At 48.5% G+C, this 24,774-nt stretch overlaps 6 protein-coding genes across 6 annotated transcripts; 5 read left to right on the forward strand and 1 right to left on the reverse strand.

Annotated features, from left to right (window-relative positions):
* Nucleotides 1-270: 270 nt before the first annotated feature.
* Nucleotides 271-6,122, forward strand: AURANDRAFT_67701 (hypothetical protein; the record flags this gene model as incomplete). Its single annotated transcript, XM_009043219.1, has 18 exons — nucleotides 271-426; nucleotides 984-1,165; nucleotides 1,257-1,383; nucleotides 2,564-2,587; nucleotides 2,743-2,865; nucleotides 2,977-3,165; nucleotides 3,191-3,236; nucleotides 3,290-3,388; nucleotides 3,447-3,541; nucleotides 3,598-3,684; nucleotides 3,805-4,113; nucleotides 4,141-4,516; nucleotides 4,781-5,076; nucleotides 5,107-5,184; nucleotides 5,258-5,294; nucleotides 5,573-5,658; nucleotides 5,748-5,795; nucleotides 5,907-6,122. The coding sequence occupies 18 exons, from the start codon at nucleotides 271-273 to the stop codon at nucleotides 6,120-6,122; spliced, it is 2,574 nt and encodes an 857-aa protein (XP_009041467.1).
* A 955-nt stretch (nucleotides 6,123-7,077) lies between these two features.
* On the forward strand, nucleotides 7,078-7,464 carry AURANDRAFT_33507 (hypothetical protein; the record flags this gene model as incomplete). The annotated part of the gene is made up of 1 exon (XM_009043220.1): nucleotides 7,078-7,464. A coding segment is annotated over one exon (387 nt), but the record flags the coding sequence as incomplete, so codon positions are not given.
* Nucleotides 7,465-11,401: 3,937 nt separating this feature from the next.
* AURANDRAFT_67703 (hypothetical protein) lies at nucleotides 11,402-12,962 on the reverse strand (the record flags this gene model as incomplete). Its single annotated transcript, XM_009043240.1, has 5 exons — nucleotides 11,402-11,519; nucleotides 11,869-12,072; nucleotides 12,213-12,478; nucleotides 12,542-12,590; nucleotides 12,808-12,962. The coding sequence occupies 5 exons, from the start codon at nucleotides 12,960-12,962 to the stop codon at nucleotides 11,402-11,404; spliced, it is 792 nt and encodes a 263-aa protein (XP_009041488.1).
* Nucleotides 12,963-13,434: 472 nt separating this feature from the next.
* Nucleotides 13,435-13,854, forward strand: AURANDRAFT_33498 (hypothetical protein; the record flags this gene model as incomplete). Its single annotated transcript, XM_009043221.1, has 1 exon — nucleotides 13,435-13,854. A coding segment is annotated over one exon (420 nt), but the record flags the coding sequence as incomplete, so codon positions are not given.
* Nucleotides 13,855-15,372: 1,518 nt separating this feature from the next.
* On the forward strand, nucleotides 15,373-15,549 carry AURANDRAFT_33517 (hypothetical protein; the record flags this gene model as incomplete). Its single annotated transcript, XM_009043222.1, has 1 exon — nucleotides 15,373-15,549. The coding sequence occupies one exon, from the start codon at nucleotides 15,373-15,375 to the stop codon at nucleotides 15,547-15,549; it is 177 nt and encodes a 58-aa protein (XP_009041470.1).
* A 5,149-nt stretch (nucleotides 15,550-20,698) lies between these two features.
* On the forward strand, nucleotides 20,699-21,259 carry AURANDRAFT_5475 (hypothetical protein; the record flags this gene model as incomplete). Its single annotated transcript, XM_009043223.1, has 1 exon — nucleotides 20,699-21,259. A coding segment is annotated over one exon (561 nt), but the record flags the coding sequence as incomplete, so codon positions are not given.
* Between the last annotated feature and the right edge of the window lie 3,515 nt (nucleotides 21,260-24,774).

A 24,774-nucleotide genomic window follows, 5' to 3' on the forward strand; every position in this document is an offset into this window, starting at 1 on the left:
ATCGCTTTGCTTGGTGTGGTGCGAAGTAGGTGAAATTCAGTTGTCTGTGCCGTGGCCTAAAGCTTTCTGCTCGCTTAGTCTTTAAGCTGAAATTCGGAGCTCCATTCACTGGTCGCATCCGCTTACCAAGTGAATTCGCACGTGCCCGTAACACGTTGGTCTATATAGATCTCAACATATGCTTCTGCAACATATGGATCTTTTTTAAATCCTTCCTAGTTGGGCCTTGACTGAGCAGCATTCAGCATCTCATTCCCAGAGGCACATTCTATGGATCCACAGCAGAAACTTGTGCTTCACGTTGGCTACCTAACGTTTGAGCAAAGACATACGCAGGTCAGCTCATTATGTGCTCATCATGGCGGGGACTTCGCCATGGGAATTTTCGTGGGTGTTGAACCGAGCGGGCTGCAAGCTCTCGAAAGAGTTTCACCTTTCTTCGCTGTGACCAGTAGGGCGTCTTCAATCGCATCAGGAAGGCTTTCTTATTAATTGGGGCTCGTCGGCCCCTGCTATTCAGTTGACACTGCATGCGCATCTGCCCTGGTTGCGTTGCACATCTGCGCCATGACGTTTGATGTTGATTGCGAGTGTTGAGAGGGTATTAGCATGGGAACCAAGTTCCTCACTGAAGCGCTTCACGTGGCAACTTCCAGTGCCAGAATGCTCTCAGTCTTTGGCTGATGTCATTCTTTTGATCAGCGCGCAGATGGATACTGCCGTTCGGAGGGTTGTGGCGCGTTCCTGCTTTCCACGAGGACTTGTAGTGCCTTTGATCTCCTGGACTCTGCGGTATGACAAGACGGTTCGAGTGTTAGCCTCACAGCACCTAACGGGGCGTCCCAAAGGCGACTGATGAGGGCGGTGTGGGATCATGGTCATGATCTAGGGCTAGAAGCCCATGGCACGGGGACTGCCCTTGGAGATCCAATTGAGGTTATTATCTCATAATGAGGCCTCATCCGTCATTCCAGTCCATCCAGGTTGGCGCTGCTGTTGGAGCCTTGTGCGAGCACAATGATGGCATTAAGCGGTCTGTTGAATGCACCTCTTCAAAAGCAAACATCGGTCACTTGGAGGCATCTGCGGCCGCGGCGAGTCTAACTTCACTCACCCTTGTGCACCTTGGAACGTCCGCAGTCTTCGGAAATACGCAGCTGAATTCGTGAAGTGCGGGGTCATCATAAATCAATGGTGGACGAATTGAGTCTTAGGCTGAATGTACACCTCTTGTCCATCACGAGCGTAACATTTAGTATGCCAGCTGATGTTACACTGGTCGAAAGTGGCGATGCTAAAGATAGCAGCCTGTCATCACTTGCTCGTTTGAGTTCATTCGGCTTCAGCGGGACTATTGCACATGGGGCCTTGAGTTCCACATTAGTCTGTTTGTGGTGATGTATCACAAAAGTAATAAGTGGCTCCCTGTACCGAACTTGTTTTGGTGTGACGAAATTGTTAACGGGAAACAATCTAGGCAGCGATACCAACAATTGAGGCATTGACGATGCCCGTTTCCTTGCTATGGGCCTGTCATCTGCTGCAATGCTTTCTCTCGCATAGGATATTTCCAGCCACACGGAATTCAACGTGGAAATTATGAGCATCTTCGAGGATCCTACACCGCGCGCATTGGCCATGCGTTTATCTGAAGCAGGCGCAAGAAAACCGGTAGAGGAGCTCTTAGCTTGTATTCGAAGTATCGTTATGAAATACTAGCAATTACAAGAGATTCCACAAGAAATCACATCAACCTCTTCAAGTTCTTCTGGAAGTAGTCTAAAGGTGTCCTGGAACTAGCAGCAGCTGTTAACGGTCATGTTGTTGGATGGTTCAAACAAGGCTTACAACATATCTATATCACATTGGTTTGTCGGTCGGCTCTCTATTGAAGCCCTGTGTTTCGCGATGAGACAACTGATAGCGTGACATTCAATCTTGAGGACAACATATTCTGTGAACGAGGATGGCAGTTTTGGTGTGATTGTTGATGATGATCCCCAGTTCGATCTAAGTTGAGCTGTGGCTGATACTGAAGAGGAAGCTATTCACATTGGAGCTGTGCATTCAAGTGAGCATCTTTTGATCTTTGGTGGCAGTATCATCCGTGCCTTGCTTGTTGCCATGGGGTCCCGCCATCTACTGGTGATCACGATTCATCACATAGCATGTGATGGTGTTTCAGTTGCACTCATAATGGCGGAGCTGAGAGATCTCTATTTAAATGCACTTCAGCCTGGCGCAATCCAGTCACGTTGATGCGATGAATAGTATGTTCATTTTGCAAAGTGGCAGTGAGAATTTGTTCAGTCTAGTCTTGACGTGTAACGCTCATTCTGGATAAATTAGCTGCGTCATGGTTAGCTTCCCATTCTACGGTTGCCATTTGACCACCCACGGTGACCAGTGCAGCGTTCTTCGAATGGTGGAATCTGCCGCTTTTAGATTCCAGCTAATGACGTATCTGCCCTGCAACAATGATACAAAAATCTGTTCGCAGTAGTACTCGCATTGTGGGCTGTATTACTTTGTAGACTGAGTGGTCAGGACGAAGTGGTTATAGGTGTACCCTATCACGGTCGCGATAGTGTGCAAGGTCACTATTCAGACACCATAGGATATTTTGTGAACATGCTTCCCATCTATCTTGGAATTCCTCGTGGCCAAATGTGTCTCGGCCTTTTTTAAACTGTTTTATGAATATCGAACATGGCGATTTAAAATGCATAACTGCCTGTTCAGGAAATTGCAAACAGCCTTCCAAACCTGCCCCGTGATCCGTCATACCAGACAATGTACCAAAGTCTGTTTTTCTGGCAGCTTACGGATCGAGTCATGGACGGAGCATGGGGTGATGCTCTTCACGTCCGTCCGGCAGATCTTGGCTAGCCATGAAGTGGAGGTGCTCCGGGGACAGCAAAGTGCGATATAAGCCTCAGTGCAGTTCCCGATCCCTTTGGCTAGATTTAAGCTGAGATTGAGTATAACCGGGATCTATTCCAAGCAAGCACTGCAGAAAGATTTGTTCTATATTTTAAAACACTGGTCACCTCCTTCGTGAAAGCAGGGGATAGTGACCTCGTGTGGAAGCTAAATTACCTTGGGGAGGAAGAGAGAAACACATTATTATACAGCTTCAATGAGATGAAGCCAGCCAACTCTCCAGTGAGTCTAAGAGTACATGACTTAGTTGCAGAATAGACACTGCACGCACCTGCGAGATCGGCAGTGGAATGGTGCGCGAAGCAACTCACGTATTGAGAGCTTTAAGACTGTGCAAACTGCATAGCCGTATGGCTTCATGACCACATGATCGGTCACGCAATCCCAGACATGGTCGTGGCACTCCAAGTCAGCAAATCTATCGAAATGGCGGTTGCAATCTTGGGTGTGTTGAATGCTGGCTGCGCTTACCTGCCTTTAGACAGCACATGGCCCCTTGCAAGGTGAAGCTTCATGGTTCGTGATGCAAGGTGCACTCACTTTCTCACGCAAGGGGAATATGACCATAATTTCCTCAGTTTATTTGAGGCAATTCTCTGTCTGGATTAGGGCTACTAATTGCGTGTACAAAATGCTAGGATTCAACAACCATAGACAACTGCGCGTCATCTTGTATATGTAATTTACACCTCTGGTAGCACTGGGAAACCCAAAGGTGTCCTTGTGGAGCATGCTGGTGTTGTGAATTTGCTTCAAGGAACTCGCAAGCTTTTTTAAAAAATTCTCGCAGTTTAAAATCCAATTTGAGCCGCGATTTCTTTTAATTACGTTTTTGATGCATTCTAGCAATCTTTTTTTTAGTGTCTCGGTGTCCATGGTGGTACGTGTGTGTTTCTAGAGAGCGGGCTTTCGCTCATTGATCTCGATGATAGTTTAAAATTCACCATACTCTACGATGTACCCTCAGTAATGGCACTTGTGACGGTACCGCAGAACGTGGCATTGGTTCAAGTGATCGGTGAAGAGCTTTCACACTCGCTCGTCGCTAATTTACCGGTTGGTGTTGCCCTATGGAACTGGTACGGACCCACGGAAGTCTCAATAGCGGCCACATTGAAGGATGGCGTTACACTGTCGCGGCTGAATTCCATAGGATTTCCTCTCGAAAACGTTGCTTGCTACGTTGTCGATCGATAGACCGTCGAGCTTTTGCCAATCGGAAGCTATGGGGAGCTCCTGCTTGGGGGTGTACAGATAGCACGTGGTTACCTCAATCGGCACGAGCTAACAGCTGAGCGCTTTGTTCCAATGCCTTGGCCTACAGCCCACTCAAGCCGTGGCATAGCGTACCGAACCGGAGATCTGGCACGTTGGTGGCCAAATGGCGAACTTGAATTTGCTGGACGCATCGATTTTCAAGTAAAAATCCGCGGCTATCGCATCGAGTTGGGGGAGATTGAGCATGCTTTACGCTCGCAGACTGGCGTCGTCGAAGCGGTTGTTGTGATATGCGCGACTGGTGAGTCTGAAGGGGGTCTAGTTGCATATTTGCGCCCCAAGAATGTTGCATCAGGTGAGCCCTGGAGAAGAATACTGAAGGGAGTTGGCTGAATCCTACCTTCTTACATGGTGCCTGGAATGGCGATTGGAGTCGACCATTGGCCTCGAACAAGCAGTGGAAAAATTGACCGGACACAGTTACCAGGGGCCATGTCGGTTTTAAGGGAGCCAACTCAAGTTGTTGATTAAGTCAGAAGCACGGCGGAACACATCAGAGATCTCTCTCAAAAGATCATGGGCAAGACCGTTGGATTATGAACTCCCCTGATGTCTGCAGGGTGTAGCTCTTTAGGAGCTGTCCATCTGGCCCGAAGGTTGAGTATCGAACTCTCAATGCACCTGGAACCCACCCTTGTTTTCAACTATCCAACAATTGAAGCAATAGCTCTTCTTGTTCAGGGCGGATGCCCCAAAGTGAGGCAGAAAGTGCCCCGTTCGACGCTTTGTGAGTGTCGGTCAATCTGTTTTGTAGCTAAGCTGCAAGTCCACAAGCCGTCAGATCTTGACATGCTTTTGATCTGCAAACTCGATGCATCTCGCGTGGCACCATTTTTGCGTTGGGGATGTTCTCCTGTATTTCCCTCCGGATACGGCCAATTTTAGCTGCACCATGTCTCCTACACTGTCCCTTCTAGCATGTCTTATTTGGAAGCCCTGTCCGCAGATCCTCGCTTCCTTGCGGTACTAGATATGGCGGCTTAAGCTCTCAAACGGTCTGCGAGTTTGTGTACATAAGCTACCGGCGTGTACGTAGGCATGTCTGGAGTTCTCTCTTGATCTTCATTGTAAACGTAAGGGGGTTCGTATTCTTTGACGTCCGAGGCTTTATCGACAGCAGCAGGACGTATTTCGTACTAACATGGTCTCACTGGGCCCTGCATGTGCATAGACACCGCGTGTTCATCGATGCTGGTTGCTGTTGATTTAGCAGCTGCTTGGGTTCATACCTCTAGCTTTTGGGCGGTTGCCTCAGGGTCAACTTTTTTGTCGGTCAAAGACTCCACAGTGTTGACTACTGCTGGGATGTTGTCAAATTTTGGTTGATGTCACACCTTTGATGCCCGGGCAGATGGATATGCACGAGGTGAGGGCGGTAGTTTTTTCCTACTCGGCAGTAATTTTGAGGAGACTCGAGCCCAAGTGCTGGGATGTGCGGTCCGTTCAGATGGGGCAAGTGCGAGCTTCACTGTTCGCAAGTCTGTGTCAAGTAAATGGAATGATATAATTAGCCCTTGTAATTGTAGGCACCAAATGGTTTGTCTCAACGCAATCTTCTCGAGTCTGTGAAAAGTGTCTAGATGTGGGGATACGCCCTCGAGGCACACGGCACCGGGACAGCGCTCGGAGACCCGATCGAAGTCCATGACTTCCAGCGTGTGCCCATTTTGCATCGTTGATTACAGGTCGGTGCTGCTATAGCAGCTCTGTGTGTGAACTCAAAATCGGCACAATGCTCCTCATCAAAGTCAAACTTGGGTCACCTTGAAGCATCGGCAGCAGCTGGGGGTCTGGTGTCTCTCATGCTAGTGGCACTGAAGATGTTTATGATCACAGGAAATGCACAGCTGAATCAGTCTACTCCAATGCACCCTCTAGCAACAAACACATTGCGGACATAGGCTGAATTTGCACCTGTCAGGAATTGTATCTTCATCATTCGAGGTACCCACCGAGGCGGTTGCCAAAACCAAGTGCGGGTTAGGTAAAGGGTCGTCCCCTTTTTGTCGGCTGAGCTCGTTTGGATTCTGCGGGACTATAGCTCACGGCGCATTCAGGGCCAACAACTAGTCGAACGAATCTTGTTCGGCTGCCATGGTGCCAATAGGCTGCGAAATTTCAGTGTATAGATTTTAGTTGATGCCAAAGAACACATCGTTCCTACCACCTTTAATCCACTGATAGGGAAGTATCAAACTCAAGCAAAATGATGCGTTTCACTAGGTTTGAGCGCATTTACTATTTATCCTTGGAACAGTCATGACCGGTGACATTCCCTTAATGCACGCCGGTCTTGATTCGCTCTCTCTGACAGAACTAGTTGTCCAGCTGTGAAGTCACTATTGACTGAATTTGCCAAGCACTTGTGCATTTGACCACCCTACACTGAGATCTTTGGCATGTGCTCTTGATTTCTAATCGGATTTTCATGCAACTGCCATCACAATTTGACAGACTAATTGAGAGTTTTCGTCTATCTGAACTCTCGCTTTTTTCCTTCCTAACCGGATAAGTTCTGAGGATGGAATAAAGCTCATGTGCTTTAGAGGCCACGTGACTGCCTCAGATATACCTCCAACACGCTGGGTAGGCGAACAAGCTCAGGTAGCAAACTATGGTGCCTTTGTGTGTAATAGCTTATATAGTGGGCCTGCTTTTGGGCTTGGTTGTCAAGAAATTCAGGTGATCGATCCTCAGTAACTGATCGTGCTCGAATAAGCGAGCAAAATTCTGCTCGGTCTTTAAAACATGCCTGGTGGTGTCTTTGTTGGAGTTTAATATCAGTTAGGCCCCCACCTCTAGGTGCCCAATGCCTTTTCACCAATAGGTGCCTCCTGCTCTGTCGCAGCTGGCTGAGTATCATTCGTGCATGGATTGATCGGCCCGTGTGTTTCCTTAGATACAGCGTGTTCGTCATCTCTCGTGGCATCTCATATCGCAATTTATTCGCTTTGGAATCAGTGTCTCTTCGCAGCCATAGTCGGTACGAATATATTGTCAGAGCAAGCTAATGGAATAATCGCAAACGCTGGGATGCTATCTGCCTTGGGACGCTGTCACGCATTCGATAATCGTGGAGATGGGTACTGTCGTGGCGAGGGGTGTGGCGCTTTTTTAGCGGGCTCGGAGATACTGGAAAACTCCATTATCAGTATCGCAGTACAACAGGATGGGCAAAGCGCGAGCCTGACGGCACCAAGTGGATCATCACAGCGACGACTGATTAGGGCTATACCTGATTAAGGCACAGCTTTGGAGCGGCTTGAGGCACATGGCACCGGGACAGCGCTCGGAGACCCGATCGAAGTCCATGACTTCCAGCGTGTGCCCATTTTGCATCGTTGATTACAGGTCGGTGCTGCTATAGCAGCTCTGTGTGTGAACTCAAAATCGGCACAATGCTCCTCATCAAAGTCAAACTTGGGTCACCTTGAAGCATCGGCAGCAGCTGGGGGTCTGGTGTCTCTCATGCTAGTGGCACTGAAGATGTTTATGATCACAGGAAATGCACAGCTGAATCAGTCTACTCCAATGCACCCTCTAGCAACAAACACATTGCGGACATAGGCTGAATTTGCACCTGACAGGAATTGTATCTTCATCATTCGAGGTACCCACCGAGGCGGTTGCCAAAACCAAGTGCGGGTTAGGTAAAGGGTCGTCCCCCTTTGGTCGGCTGAGCTCGTTTGGATTCTGCGGGACTATAGCTCACGGAGCGTTTGCTTGTTCATCAAGCAGAAGACCACACGCCCTGATGGCACAAGTAGTCTCCCTAAACTGAATTTCTGAAGACTGGGATAGGTAGAGCTGATGCCAGCAGCTTGCAATAAGGAAGCCACAAGGAATGGTTGCAACTTGTCGATTAGTTGTAAGACATTGTTTCTAATCACAAATCATCGAATCCCAATCCAGCAACGGAGCACGTGCTTTCTGGTCTAAGTGACGACACGAGCCCGCATACGGATCTCACACGCCAAGAGACACCTTGAGCTTCAATCTTGGAAGGGATCAATCAGTCGTCACTGAACCTTTGGTCATCTCACGATTCTGGCTTCTACAAATCGCCCTGCAATCTGATTTTGCCAGGTTCCGGCTTGAATTATCTGGCAAGCAAGTACAATATTTTGCCAGAGCCTTTAACACCCTTCCTCTCTGATTCTGTGGAATTCGGACGCAGATTGCTTCTGGCATCTTTCTCGAGCCCTGAAAGATGGCTTGAGTACTCGAAAGCACGATTCAGGCATTACATTTCTGGAACTGCGAAGCGCTACTTGCAAAGGCCGCACAGGTCGATCAAACCGCGTGTGTTGGCGAGCCCATACAGAAACTGACCAATTTTATTGACCCTCATGATTGGAATGCAAAGGTTGAGTCCATAGCATTCCTTGCCTTGGGGACATCCATTGACACAACTTTGCCGTTCATGTCTGCTGGGATGGACTCGGTTGCTGCAAACGAATTGACGCGAGTGCTATCGGCTGAACTAGAACAGAAATTACCACGGACCTTCCCGTTCGACTATCCCACAATTGACTCGATTGTGCATCTCTTTTCGTCTGAGGTCAACAGTGGAGAGACTGCGTAGTTGACCTTGCATATTGAGGGAGACAGATCCAATCAGCTAGTTCCCTACAACTGAAAACACACAATCACCTTCATCATTGCATCTTGTTTCTAGCTAGCAGGATCCCTGAGCTCTAACTCTAGCTTGCGGCAGATGGCCACTCTGATGCGGACTACGAACTCGCACATCCCGATGGTGTGATGGGCGACTGAATTAAATCATCGATCTGCAAGGTATGGGTCGTTGATGGGCGTCGAACAACAAACCCTCGATGCAGCATTCTTCTGAATTTCCCTTGCCGAGGTGTAGACGCTGGATCCGCAATAGGGAATGGTGCTGAATGTTGGGTATTCATCGTTTAAGAAGTCACCGTATCTTCCCTTTTGTTCTGTAACAGATAGAGTGACACAAGGAGTTTTTGTTGGCGTCGAGGTAGGTGGGCTACAGGACCGTCAAAGAAACATCTTCTCGCTGAGCGGTAGCTCGCAATCAATCATCTCGGGGTGACTATCGTACTAGATTGGATTGGTTGGACCTTGCTACTCGATTGATACTGCATGTGCGTCCGCCCTGTCGGCGTTGCATGTTTGTAACGAAACATTTTTGAACAAAGAGTGCACCGCTGGTTCCTGTATCGGGATTAAGATCCTAAACGAGGCAGCACATGCTGCCATTTCGATTGCAGCGATGACCTCATCCCACGGACGATGCCACACGTTTGATCACTGAGCAGATGGTTACTGTCGTGGTGAGGGCTGTGGCGCGTTCGTATTGGCTCCCTGTGCATCAGATGCCAATATAGTTGCGGTGTATGGCATTGCAGTCCAACATAATGGTGCCAGTGTAAGTCTGACAGCTCCGAACGGGTGATCGCAAAAATGACTACTACAATCGATACCAGATCATTAGGCTGGCACCCATGTGATCCAAGCACATGGGACAGGCACAGCGCTCGGAGATGCAATTGAAGTGCTCGTCCCACTTTCTTAGAGCTCATGCAATATCCGATTCTATCTAGGTGAGTGCTGTACTTTAAGCTCTGGGACGACAGCTAGGCAAGACCATGCGGTCGATACAGTGCTCGTCTTTGAAATCAAACATGGGCCATTTGGAGGCAGCGTCTGCCGCCGCGGGTCTAGCCTTCCTTGTGATATGCACGACTGAAGTCACAGCTAACGCTCAGCTAAGGCGGTGCCTCGTGCCTGGTGCCTTCACGAGGTAATAAGTAGCAGAGTAGGCTCAACATAAACTTAGATTCTCAACTTAGAACAACATTTTCATTTGATTTGCCTGTTGGGCATGTGGTATGAGTCAAGGACGGTCGTTCGTTTTCTTCACGCTTGAGTGCTTTTGGCTTCAGTGGCGCGATTGCGCACGCGGCACTCACCTCGTCAGAATGTTCCCATTTGCAGATGTACATCATTCGAGCCAAGAAGGTTTCGCACTTTCGAAGTCTAACATCAATGTGCATAACGATCACTCCATTGAAATACACACATATAAAGAGCAGGCAATCAATTCCCTTTCCAATCTCTTAATCATCATGAACAATCATTGCAAAATTTCTGCGAGAAATGAATCGTTCCGGTGCTAGCCTCGACACTTCATTTGAATAGGTAGGATCCCCTATGGCAAAATTTGATGAACTTGTTTCATTCTGGGCCTTGGGGTTGAAGTCCAGGTAAGTATCGTCCCTCGCCGTCGACATCAGCCAGCAGTTTGATATTTAAATGACCATTACACAATTATTTGAGACCTCTTCGATTGAAACCCTGACGTAACATGTCATTAGCCAATGCAGTGTAAGCCCTTTGAAGGTTAGATCAGTCCTAATTGAGATCCTACGGCGCTACACCACTTGCTCAACAAGCCACTAAAGCCTTGTGAACTGGATGCATGAGCACTTTGACATATTCGTAGATTAATCAGAGCTTGCAAAGATGCATACTTGGCGGTAGTTCGCCATGTATTTAGACTCGCATCCAAAGATGGTAGTTCAAAATGAAACTGAGTTCTAGCTTCTTGGGAACGGCCCAACTGATCTCTAGCATGGCACCCTGCGTTAGACGCACACGAGCGGGATGTTGGCGTGAAAATGCGCTTTCCTCCTATCCTTTCCGTATAGTGGATGCAGCGAGTTTGTACGACTACTACGGCTATCGACGTCCATATTTGTGCTTGTAGGAGCACACACCCCCGTAACGCATCCCAATGGTGGCATGGACACGTCATTGTTGAGAAACTCGCGATGTTCTTTCGATTCACCCCTTTTGGATTGCACCAAGGCGGCACATGCATCTATACTGGAATGGTCATCTCCCAAATTGCTCGTGACCCTCCTTCCTGCTTGCACATCTATTGGAGATTTGATCTGAGGCACGTAGTTAACCTTCTTAAGTCCCATGTATGTCCACCTGATCAGACACCCTGCTGGAATTCAAAAAATGGTAGCAGCATGATCCTCGAAGCAGCACAATTTGGAGGCGCTGTGGACGAGCTTCAATTGCTAGATCATGTAATAATTTCACGAGTCTAACTCAATTATCTTCTTTCAAATCAAGTACGAAGACCTCCTTGAAGATCCGGTGTGCATATTTTCTCGACTGCCGAGAGAATTCAGCCGGCCGCCTGTCGTTTGGAAGACAACCACGATGTGTCAACCATCCTCTCGATTGCTTCAGCACGGACAGTATCACTTCGAGACAATCCAGATGGGTTGGGATCTTGGATATACCTTTTTTGGATGACAAGAGTCACTTTTTATCTACCCAGATGCGTTGGATAAAACATTAATTTGACTATAGGAAGGAGTCTCGACAATTCCAGTGCTCATTCTTCTGCACGGGGGACTCGGGACACCAGTCGCTATTCAGCTGCAATCCTACTTGGACGATCGATGGCCGCTTGTCACACTACAAGCACCAGAGTTACTCCCGCCGATGCAGCAATGACGTTTTGGGACGATGCTGCAGCGGGCGTCATACTACAATTCCCTATTATGCAATCTGTCATTGTGTGACATTCGCATCTGTCATTTGGTCGGTTACTCTCTTTCTGGACCACTGGCTCTCATACTAGCAGACCTGTGCTCTTTTGAGTGTTGATGGCTAATCCTGATTGACCCAGTTCCGACTTCAGGGATGATATGTGATCCTCCGAGTTGTAACGATCTTGTGTGGAAACGAGCTGCCACGTATGAATTTGTGTTTGCGACGTTGCTTCTTACTCGTGTAAATTTGCGCACTGCGATCCAATTAGGGGACATAACCACACTTAACACCCTAGAACTGCACGTAGGAAAAGTCACTCCGTAGCATATCTAAGAAATTTCCACGATCACCAGCGTGTCAATAATTTTGGCAGAGGAATACAATGCCTCATACATGTAGTGTCCCACAAAAGATGATGGTTAAGTTGCTTTTTTGACATCGCTACATGTGTCTGATTTCTATTCAAAAGCAGGTTATTTAAGTTGGGACCATGCAGATGGCATGCTTGGATGGCGCAACATCTTGAGAGGATGTAAGCTATTTGAAACAAGGCTGTCCTCCAGCCACGTCGACGTCTTTTCGCGCGAAGCCTCGCTTCTTCAGGTAGCTTCGATTGTCTCAGTACTGTATGATACATCTGAATCACATCCTTGCACAGAATAAAAATTGAATCTCCCTTGTCAGAATACCATAAAAAACGATTCTATGATCGCAAATACTAACTCGCATGACAACACTGCATGACGACTACTTCACTGGTACGAACCTCAGTAACAGTCTTGGCAATCATAGAGCGCGGATCATGAGTGGAATGGCTGGTCGATAATTAGTTCAAGCTGTTTGCGGGTTGGTCAATGGGTTCCCTTCGAAACAGCGTTGAGTACAGTTGGTAGTCCATGTCTTTTGTGGTTTTCTGGTGCGGCGACAAACTCTGCATTCAACGAAACTGATTGACATGGCCTTTCTGGCTACGAAAATGCCCTCGCAGTGCTTGATCACGACGAACTTTTGAATGCCTGATGCGCAACCTACTGAGGTTTACTCACGTCATCTGTCTTGGCTTCTTTAGCCCTTAAAAATCTTGGATTGGCTGCTGGTGACTGAATTTTTTTAAGCTTGCCCACGGGCCTTGAGGCAATCTGCTGGATTGTATCTGCAAAACGTCTCGGAATCATATACACGTGCATACCTCAAAATATACCCGTACAATCACTTGCTGATCGCATACATGATACTGGTGCCAAGGTATTGATTGCGAATGATGTCTCGGGATAGTGATTGGTGAACAGTGCAATGTCCGACTTTCATAGTGTACCAGAATTATTGAGGATACTGGGGACGGAAGATATTGCCAGTAGCTAGATTGCTGCTATGTGACGAGAGATACAGGACTCTATGACGATTTCAACAACTGCACTCAACGTTTTATTCAAACTCCTCGGTACTCCAAGTAGTGATGTTTCCGCTCGTATCTTCGCCAAACTAGAAGCCACACGTCCGCACCTGCAGGTGTTTGTCGACGATGTCCTGAAATTTGAGAACAGTCCGACCAAAACAAAGCACTCTCCCATGTTGAACGGTGATCATCTGCACGGGCCACATGTATCATTCGCTAACTCTGTTATGGACGAAGAACCTTGACCTGTGGAGGCGAATTTCCCTCTGTTCATTACCTATACGAGTGGAAGCACAGGAAGACCAAAGGGCATCGTCCACGCGCATGGATATCTGGCGGGTGTGATGATGACGATGCAATGCAGCTTCGAACCTATTCCAGGGACCGACATCATTTTTGTGCTTGCTTCACTTGAGTGGATCACTGGTCAGTCGTACATGGTGGCAGGAAGCCTTTCAAGTCGTGTCACAAGTCTGATTACCAGGTCAAACCCGGTCTCGCCGTATGTGGCACATTTTGCTGCGATGATCGATCAATATGGCGCATCCATTCTGAAAGGAGGTGTTTCATATCTTAAACTTTTGATGTCAAAGGAGCTAGGAGCTACGGAATTACGTAAATTCGACAAGTCGACCCTCAAGGTGGCAAGTTTCTGCGCCGAACCTTGTTCTCCTGCAGTTTAGCTCTTTGCGATGCGTCACATCACCCCACATTATATAAATTCTTACTGGGGAACTGAGCACGGCGGAATGGTCTTGAGCTGGCCCTACCAGGATGCTGGGTAGAACTTGGCACCAGATACTCACATGTGCGAGTATCCATGGATTTAGTTTTCATCCTGGGCTCCTGCTGACCACTCACAAAGATGAAGCTCATTCTGATCTGCAAATACAAATGACGTGGGTGAAGGGGTGATCCTAGCACCGTGGCCATACATGGCACGAACAACCTGGGGAGATCCAAGAACTGTCGGGCATTGAGATTGGCGAGGTGATGCTAAGCAATTTAAGTCTACGTATTTTGACCGATTCAACGTACCCGTATTTTTCCAGGGCGATACCGCAGTCTCACATGGCTCTGGCCACTTCTCAGTGCATGGTCGCTCAGATGACGTACTGAATATCAATGGGCACTGAATCAGCACAGCGCAAATTGAGGCCAGCGTGTTACGTGACAAGCTCAGACCCAACTCTCCAGTTGCCAATTGTATTGTGGTCGGAATTTCCGATAGGTTAACAGGTCAGAGCCCCTGGGCATTCATCACTCTGATGGAAAAATCTGTGTTGTCCATTCAAGACAGGTAGCGACTTGCAACCTACTGCGTTACTGACATTGGCGAACACGCTGTACCGTCGCAATTTGTTGTCATCGGCGATATTCCTGAAACCGCGACAGGAAAGTATATGCGCCGAGCAATACAAAAGACCGTTCAAGGCGAGTAAATTGGTGACTTGAGCGCTCTTCGCAACCCAGGTTCTATTGATCAACTTTAAACGTCCTTAAAATAACAAGTATCGAAAGGCATTCTCCGTATGGTCGAGCAAGACTGGCTCTCGCTACGAGTGACTCCAGTAGAGCCGAGACCGATCCCATGAGCTCATCCTGCGGTTTTTAGAATCACCAAAGAGCTCTTCTTTGCCATTCAAGGTACGGAGGTTGCTAGAGATGTACCACTCGTGGATGCTGGCCTGACTTCGCTGAGTGCTCTGAGGCTAGGATGATCGCTGCAGGATTAGCTTTCGGTCAATATTCCCGCAACACTTGTTTTTGACTATCCTTCTCTAGATTCTATTGTTTCTCACATCGCTTCGACCAAATTGGATGTTTGAGAAATCACCACAAACTAGCAAAATAAGCGCGAGGCTTTGCACACTGGGCTCGTATTGATCAGTGATTAATGTATATGCTTGCCCTTTCATGCTTTGAATGCAAGCTCACTCCGCAACATGATTGCTCGTGGATATGATACACAACGAAAAGTTCCTTTGCTGCGATGGAATTTAGAATCACTAGCTCATATGGTATCAACAATATATGGCAGCTTCAGAGTAATCCAGATTGGATTTTGCGGCTTGTCGAATATTGAAGCAAGCCACGTCGATCCTCAATAATTGATGCTGCTCGAATCAGCTTTTGAAGTTCTTTGTGATGTGAAGAATGTGGGTGTGTACGTGGGCATGGGGGCCTTGACAGGCTAATTCATGCCGCGTTCGAAAGCTCGTGAGACAACGATATACTCCGGGACTTCGATTGTCCTCTCCGTCGCATCTGGTCGTATTTCTTTCATGAACGGACTTGTGGGTCCTTGTCTTGCTCTTGACACAGCCTGTTGTTCCACCCTTGTCACCAAACATCTCGCGAGATCAGGCCTGGAATGAGCTGAGTGTACTCAGTCCATCTCAATTGGTGTTGGATGCCTTGAACAGGCGGGATTCTGTGCATTTTCAGCCGCTGGAATGCTATCATCGCATGGACGTTGTTACACATTTGATGTTTGAGCGGACGGCTACTGTCGTGCAGAAGGTGTAGTTTCTTGGTTTCTCGAATATACTGGGAACATACTTATCAATGGTTCCGCAGTATAGCAAGACGGACAAAGCGCAAGCCTAACGGCCCCCAACGGAGCATCGCAAAAGTGATTACTTGAAACTCTACAAGACGGCATCACTGTTGTGTAAGCGCTCGAAGCTCACGGCACAGGCACGGCGCTTGGGGATCCTATCGAGGTACGGCATTCTTGATAGATAGTGTGCGCTCGGATTTTTTCTATAATAGATGGGTGCTGTGACAGGAGCTTTGTGTATGAATTTAAAGTTGGTACATCTCGCATCCCTGAAGGCAAATGTCGGCCACCTTGAGGCATCTGCGGCTGCTGGGGGAATGGCTTCTCTTGTTCTTATGCCTCTCGGCATTTGTGCAGTTGCCAAAAATATACAATTATATCGGTCTGGGCAATGTCCTGGGTGTGATGATAGAGATTTGAACTATAGGCTGAACTTCCACCTAGTTGCCTTAGTGTCATTGTCATTTCAAATGCCAACTGAGATCTCGACATAAATTGAAGCTTAGTCGTCGTCAGGTCGGCTGAGTTCATTTGGTTTCAGTGGGACCATCGCTCATGCGGCGTTTGTCCCTCAAGCTTGTTCGGAATTAGCCTAAAAGGGGACCAAATCAACTTCTGTCCACCGCGTTCAGACAGTGAGTTTGAGCTCGAGCAACCACTTAATGTTTGTCGCACACACTTCATGGATGGCACATTCAGTGAGTTGTTGTGATTTGCGACGCAATTGCGTGGTGAACGTCACGTCATAGCCTGGGCTATTGCAGGGGCAATTGCAAACAAAAAAAATTTGGGCGGGGGCTGATGCGATGCTGAGCAATGATACATTCGTTCGGAGTCAAGTTGCCCGGTCACCTCGGATATATCAGATTGCGCAACGTCACGACGAGGATTTGTTTTTCAAGGATCCATGTGCTGCCATGCACAGAGGGGCCCACTGTCATTTCTCCCTTCCTCATTATAATCTATACCTCGTACGACGAGAATCGAGCACCTCTGGGTGATGATCGCGACTGACACTTTCAGGCACTCGGGTATTTTCTATTCGTGTATGATTGTCCCCGTTCATTCCAAAGACTTCGCACTCAGCACTGAGGTTGTTGTTCTTGCACGGCATGGACACATACGCTGAATTTTAGGTGGGGTCTATGATTCACCAGTGATGGATGCAGCAATAGATGATAGAGTGGGTCACAATGAGCGCTCCGAATCAGGGAGGTGACTTTTCGTTGGGAGCCGGTGGGAAGTTCTTGCGTGAACAGTTCGGGTATGAGCCACTAAAGTCACGGTCATGGCGCCTCATAACACAATACTCCCTGACAAGCGCAAGCTAAGCCGAGATGTTTTGTCGCATTCGCAGAGCGACGGAGGAGAATGATGGCAGATATGGGCTCAGGGATGACTGGAAACGAGCATTCTAGCAAACAATACAGTTGGAGAGGGACTAGGCGCCCATCCACGGTTTTGCGGGTATTAGCGAAGGTGCAACAGTTGCATCCATTCTACTCGCACGGCATGCCCAAGACGTCGCAAGCAGCTTCCGTGGGCGTTTGCTGGTTAGCGTCTCCGCACTGACGTCGCCTGCTCACAGTCAAATGTACGAGGAGGGACAAACAAACATGCAATGTCTCCATTTAGTTGGGGATAGTGACACGGCGGATATCTAGCACATGGTTGGACTGACAGCGGGGCTCTTTGGATCTGACTCTGGTGTCTACGTCTTCCGGGGGGGACATAAGCTTCCAAATCTGAGCCACCGGCTTGTTCGAGTGTTAGGTTCAGCTCAGTTGACTGTCCTTGGCAAATCCATCTAGCTTCCATGTCGGCCCATGCAATCAACAAGCTACAATCTCCAAGTCACGACAGAGTATAGTCATCTACGGACAAGAGCGGACAAGTTCATTAGTTCCATGGTGATTTCCCGTTCCCGAGTTGTGGATGCAATCTGGAACGAGGAACAAATTTTGCATGTGACAGATGGATTTGTACGCGCGGCTACTTTTATTTGAACTATGCTAGAAGTCATCACGTGCCACGCTCTCGTGCATTCAAATTGCCATGACAAGCCAGATAATTCAACAGTGCGACAAGCAGGCTGCAGTCTGAATTCTGGCTTTGAAGTAGATATTGCAGCCCCCATTCTTGTGGCACTTGGCCCGTATCGGCACGGGGACGTTGATTAGTTTGCGGATTGGTACGTCAGTATCAGAGGAGAGGTCCATTATTCAAAGTCCCACGCGTGGGACGCTAGTGCTCTGGCCTTCAACGAGAGGGATGCACTGATTTGACTGGAAAAGTGCGCATCGACCCTGAAGCATCTCAGAGTAACTGGTGTTTGAAACTTTCTTGCCTCAATTCGTTGAAAAGACACGCTACACGCAACGCGGGATGACGTCCCATTTATGGCCATTTATGACGTAAATAGGAGGGTAAGAGAAGGGGGGCAAAACTACGGGGATGAAGTCAATTTCGCTGAATCAAGGATCCTCACCTCGAGCCTTCACGCCATCAAGGAGCGCAGCAATGTTGTGGCTAGCCCTGAGAGGTCTGATTCACAACTAAGCCAAATGTAGATGGAGATGGCCAGTTTCCTTGTCTTTCGTCCAGCGCTCATCCCAAACGAAAGGTTTTCGTGCTGTTGGAGCATGAACCGCGTGATGGTAATAAAACACAGCTCATGTATCCGGGTACAGGATTACATGATCTAGTATTGTACTGGTGTGGTTTTTGACTTTTGTCGCGTTGCAATCGCAGGGCCGGTTTCCCCCTTTGCAATTTCCGTCAAAGCTCCAATGTTTGCTATAAGCAAGGAAATGGCATCTTGGAACACAGTGACGCTGGGTGATATATTCATGGTGCAGCGGAGCCTCGATGCAGCGGGGAGCTTTTCCAATGCAGGCCACGTCATCAATGAAGAAGATCTTGCTCTGCGAATTGTGGTCTTTATTGCAAAAATACTTGCAAGAAACCACGCTACTATTGCCATGGCTGGAAGCTCTGCATAGTCCTGGGTCACGGCGGCTGTCCCCCTTGCAGCTAGACCAGTACTGGGCATAGGATGTCAAATTGACATCGTCGCTAGCTAGGTTACACTTCACATTTGCTTGACCAGTCTGACTTGGATGCGCGCTCTGACTGAAATCTTAGGAGTCATATCGAATAGTGGAGTTGCAGTAATGATGCATCTTGCGCGTCACGAGGGGGGTCATGTCGTCTGCCAACCACTCTGAAGCGGACCACTTGTCACCACAACATTCGTCACCACAACTGTTTCTTCTGATTTATCAAGCTTCCATACAATGATTACTCTTCGTAATCTTTCGACAATCATGGTCTCCGGGACGAAAGTGCTGTACTCTTGCGCAACAACGTTGCTCGCTGATAGCCTGGAAACATCTCAAGTGAGGCTCATTGACAAGTTAAAACCAGACGAGCGGGGGAAACTGGACACGCGACCTTTCGAGTCGAATACAAAACTTCCACCTTCCACGTGTGTAAGCCACGCCTTGAGCAGAGCAGCCCGTGTAATGCTAAAAATCATGTAACGGGAACCGTCGAGGAGCACCAAAGCAGCTATGATAGCATGGAATGACCCTGGAATAGCCTTGCTTGAGCTCAATGACCCCCATACCTTCAATGCTATGACGGAAACTCTCTTGCAGAACCTAACAGTCCAGCTATCGGCAACGTTTGCTTCCTAGTCCCTCCGTACTCTAGTCCTACAAGCTGCTGGTCCTCATTTCTGCACCGGGGGTCACTACGCAAACAGCATGTCAACATGTCCACCTTGGTGGATCAAGACACAATTCACATGCAGCAGTGGTTATCTTTTGGATCGGATTTGAAGTGCACCGCTTGTGTCGATCTCTGTGCTTCAAGGATTATCAATTGGTGGCGGATTTCTCCTGGGCCTAGCAACTGACCATCGCATAGCTACGTTATCTGCAACATTTCGGCTGGGCGTGGCCCGCCACGGCCTCAGTCCCGTTTTGATGGCGACTAAAATCCTACCCTCTCTGGTCGGGCCCTGACTGTCCATGGTGATGTTTGCAGAAGATTTGCAAATAAATGCTCCCCAGGCTGTAATGCGAGGCATTGCCGGCAGCATGCTGCTTAATGTACGGATGGCTAGGGAATTTGCGGCTTGTGCAGGTGCTTGAGCAGCGGCGGGCTTGGCGATGATGGTGGGTGTAATTGATAGAGACCTCTACCATTTTGTTTAAGAGACGATGCTCGGTGAGGAAACCAAGATCGGTGCAAGCATGGCGTCGACATCCGTGATTCTTAGGAGTCACAATACTACAACTGATGCGTCACCACCTCAAGGTCCCTTTTTGGGCGCCGAATGAAGATTTCATCAAGCGCGTAACAAATGAGTAACATCCTTTGTCCGTGTCCTAATTGCGCCGAGATTCGGCACTAGCCTCTGACAAGAGGATGTCCGGCCGAAAAGAGCTGGAATCGATTCTCTCGCCGCACCCGACATTGTGGATTCCATGGGTGGGAGGTTTGATATACACATGAGAGCAACATCACTGTATGGTCGTCCTCTATAAAATCACATGGCCTCTGACGATACGAACCCGTGTGCAAGAAGTCCAGTTGATCTTCATGTTGGGGACCCCTAGTAAGTAGGGACTAGATCAGAATGAATTGCTCTTGAGCCTGAAATTGACTCAGCTTAATTACAACAATAAATCTTGTCTATAGTGACTCGCAGCCTGGGGTTGGATATCGGTGCTGACGCGCCTCTCATGGAGGCGGGTGTGGACTCGCTCGCTGCACTGGAACTCTCAAATTGACTTCAGTCAGAGCTTTGTCTAGACATCTCTGCAATGCTCATCTTTGATCATCCAAGCGTATCATCTGTTGCTTCCTACCTTGTATCCAATTTTGCTCGCATCGAACTTTCATTGACATCTCGTTCGTTGTTTCATGCGACGTCGATCAAGAAAGAAAGCGGAGACACACCAAGTCCACCGATTCTTGTCTCCCAAATTGTTCGTGGTGTTGTTATTGTCTCATACAATCGACCACAGGAAAAAAACCCATTTGATGCCGCATTGTCAAGCGCACTCGTGTCTGTCCTTGACAAACTTAATACTGACCTACAATTGTCTGCAGCCATCATCACGGGACGTGGAGGCTACTTCTGTACGGCAGCCAAGTTCGACGAGCTGCTTCGTCCTATTCATCCTGTGTGGCTACATACGTCTCTCGTGGCAGGCATCGTCATGTTGTTTGACTCGTTCATCACGTTCAGTAAACCCATTGTCGCAGCCATAAACGGTCCAGCATTTGGTGGTGGTGTGACCCAGGCCACGCTGTGCGACATGGTACTTTCCCTGCGTCACGCTAAATACTCACTGACTTTTTCTCACTGGAAGGTGTCACCAGAGGGTTGTGCTTCCGTACACCTGGCTCGTGTCATTGGCATTAGCGAGGCAGGGAAAATGCTGGCGGGTGCATGGATCCCTAGCTCAGCTGTTGCAAAGAGCATTGGTCTGGTATCCGAAGTTGTGGCCGATCTTTCGACACTTCTTGGTACGACTGACAAATGAATCTGAGAGCTCATCTCCGATTTCTACCCTCGCTCCTACAGGAACCTCGCGGGAGGATGTGAGATATGCCAGGAATACAGCACCACAAGCGCCTAGGAAGGGATATCCCTCGCAGATGCTTGCCTATCTCCCCCCTTTCTAGTGATCTAGTCTCAACTTCCCACATCCTCGATATATTTTGCGAAGCTTTGCCTGTTTATGATAACGATGTCGCCGCTTTCTTTGGAGTAGTTGGGCTCACACAACGGAAACAAATCATAGATGGAGTCGGTGATAGAAAAGTTGTTGATGCGAGCTTTCATGCCTCACGTGGATATTCCCCCAGGACTGTAGCAAACGTCAGGTGATTGCCTTCATGTTTTCTTTTCCGATCTTGAGTTTAAGTTACCTCCGAGTATTAGCAATGCAAGCCAGCTGCGAAATTTTATTGCAAATCGTCTGAATGCGACTTCACCACCCTCATGATGGGCTGTGAAGAGCTCACACGCTATTTCAGTAACTTATGGAAACTTTGTATTGAGGCGACTTTGTCTCGAACTCACTACGTGGGGGATGTCACACACGGAGATTTCAGTAGTTGATCCGTAGCAGCTTATCCTTTTGGAAACGAGTTACGTTGTACTAGCAAATGCCAGCTCAAGTAGCCACCGGCTTAGCAACACCCATGTGGGTGTCTACCTAGGAATTTCCGGGGCGCTGGTGTCATCAGGGGTTGCTGGTGATTCAGGGGCTGCTGGCGATTCTCATGATGCGAGAAATGTCTATGTTGGCACATCGGCTTCCATGGCCGTCGCTTCTGGCCGTATTTCGTACACACTTGGGCTAACTGGCCCATGTTTTCCTGTGGATACCGCATGCTCAGCTTCTCTTGTTGCAATTCATGTTGCTTCTACTGCATTGAAGCTGGTAGAATGTTTGTGTGCGTGCGTATGCGGTGAAGGACTGTTGGAACAGGCAGTGTTTGTTGCATTTAGCACCGCAGGAATGCTCTCTCCCTTGGGTCGATGTCACACGTTTGATTGCCGCGCTGATGGATACTGTCGCGGCGAGGGCAGCGGTGCGGGCTTGCTGTCTTCCGGGAATCTTCGAAGCGTAATCGTGCTTGGCACTGTGGTGCAGTAAGATGGCCTGAGTGCGAGCCTGACTGCACCAAATGGTTCATCACAAAAACGACTTGTTGCCTCCATCAGAGATATTGGTGCCGCTGCTCTGGCATTGGAAGCGCATGGCACTGGCACGACACTTGGAGATCCAATCGAAGTACTTTCATCATCATCGCGACAGACCATTGCAAGCACCGTTTGGATAGGTTGGCGCTGTCATGGGGGCCTTGTGCATATCCTCTTGCCCGTCGAGGGTCCAGATACATTGTGCCTCTTTGAAGTCAAATATGGGCCACTTGGAGCCAGCGGCAGCTGCCATTGGCCTCATATCTCTTGTGTTCCTGCCTCTAAGCATGTGCGCCATTGCAGTGAATGCGCAGATGAATCAGCTGCTCCCCCCCTAACAAGAGAGTTTCCAAGCTTGGGAATGTCAGGTTGAACGCACACCTAGCATCAATCCTCTTGCCATCATTTGAGATGCCCGTCGAGGTATTGTGTGAATGTTTTGCTCAGTGCTCATCGGTGGGTCGGCTCAGTTCGTTTGGCTTCAGTGGGACTATCACGCACGGCGCATTTACTTCCTTGGCCTACAAGAAGCAAAACGACAAAGAAAGAGATAAAACGACATCTCACTTCCGCAATTCTTGAGACTTGCCCTCCGAGAGGTACAAAGCCGTCCATTGGACCGATGGGATCTTGATTAGCTCGGGTTCTTTGTCCGAGACTGTGAGTGCCACTCTCGCTAGTCATGCTATTTCAGGTAGCATCATCCTGCCCGCTGTCAGCTATACTGAGCTTGCTCTTGAAACACTTGATCATGGAACGTGTCTGTTTGGTCTGTTCATCGTACGGCCATGCCCGCTGCCATCGCACAGATCTGATCAGTGCTTGCTGTAGTGCACAGGACGAACGTCAGAAACATTCGCAATTGAGAGTATGGCGACGAAGAACGATGTCAGTTTCATTGTCCATGCTATTGGACATTGTAGAGGTGCCAATCGGATGACGACCACAGATGGCTCAATGCGAGCTGTCCAGAACTCGAGTTTTAATTTATTTGGAATCCTGCAGACTGAATACTAATAATTTCGCAGCCCGGCGGGCTAAAAATGATATGGAATCTTCTCTGAAAATGCCCTACAAGCTGCTGTTTGCGTCGCGAGTTCCTGGCAGTAGAGGAGTAGCAAAAGTTTGCAGCGGTGGAAAGAGTCGGACGTAACCAAGCAATAATCTTCGAGCAATATCTCCCTGTCAAAGGCAGCCTGGCTGCACGCATGCGCGTTTATTTGACAAGCACTGCCGGATTAGCTTGCCAAATACGTCCTGCCAATATCTGGGCTGCTAACTCAACCACCTGCTTTGTACATCCGCCATGGCAGTGTGTGTGCGGCTGGCTCCTAGCAGCCACGGTCTGTATGAAGGTGCTCTTCTTTGCTGTAGTATGGTCTTGAATGTCATTCTGGTCAGGAGCAAATCTATGATCGGCGATTTTAAAGTGCTGTCATGTGAGCGCCTCAAGAGATCCCTCAGAAAAGATTGCCCTTAATTCCACTAGAAGTGAAGTTGCATCTACACCTCGCCGCATTATAGCGGCCGCGTACCTCCCAGCTGAACGACACGCCGTTTGCATCGGCACACCATGCGTTGTGTAAGCGGCACAGTCTCCTTGGACGTGCTTGGGCAACGAAGCGCACCGTGCTTGCGTTTCGTGCTTTCATCAAGAGCGCCGCCATAGCAAGTACAATGGCACCAATCTATCAATCATGTAGCTCAAGGGGACTATTCCAGAGGTCTCGGATGCAACCCACAGGCTGGCGGGCGCGAGAGATACCTCAAGTGTTGCCACAAGTAGTCAGGTGCATTTGATTAGTAATGGGAACTGAACTTTCCGTGGACGCCCCACTGATGATGGCTGCTGGAATCGACTCCCTTGGTGCTACCGAAATGCAAGAGAAGCTAAGCGAAAGATTTAGTCTCGTGCTCCCGACCACACTACTCTTTGACTATCCATCGATTAAGGGAATTGCATCTTTTTTGGTTGAGAGGAGTACTGGTTGGGGCGGAGCTCTGGCAACAGAGACGGCTCATTCAGCCAAAGAAGAAACAATCATCAACGTGAAAGGGCATCGCCCATCGCCGGAAATGTGGTCGAACAGGATTCTCTCGAAATGGTGAGTAGCAGCAAGTACGATAAGATTTATCTATTTGCATATCAAACTGGGTGGCAAGGTGACAAGGTTTGTCTCCATGCGCGAGCTTGTGATCCGGACCTTGGTCACGGCTTCCGATGTTCCCATTCTTTGATGGGCTGCTACTCGAAACAATGCAGAGAACTATGGATCGTTTCTTCTAAGTCAACTTCAAGTGGATTTTTAGTCA

This window comes from Aureococcus anophagefferens, assembly GCF_000186865.1.
Source record: "Aureococcus anophagefferens unplaced genomic scaffold AURANscaffold_46, whole genome shotgun sequence".
Taxonomy (NCBI): Eukaryota; class Pelagophyceae; order Pelagomonadales; family Pelagomonadaceae; genus Aureococcus; species Aureococcus anophagefferens.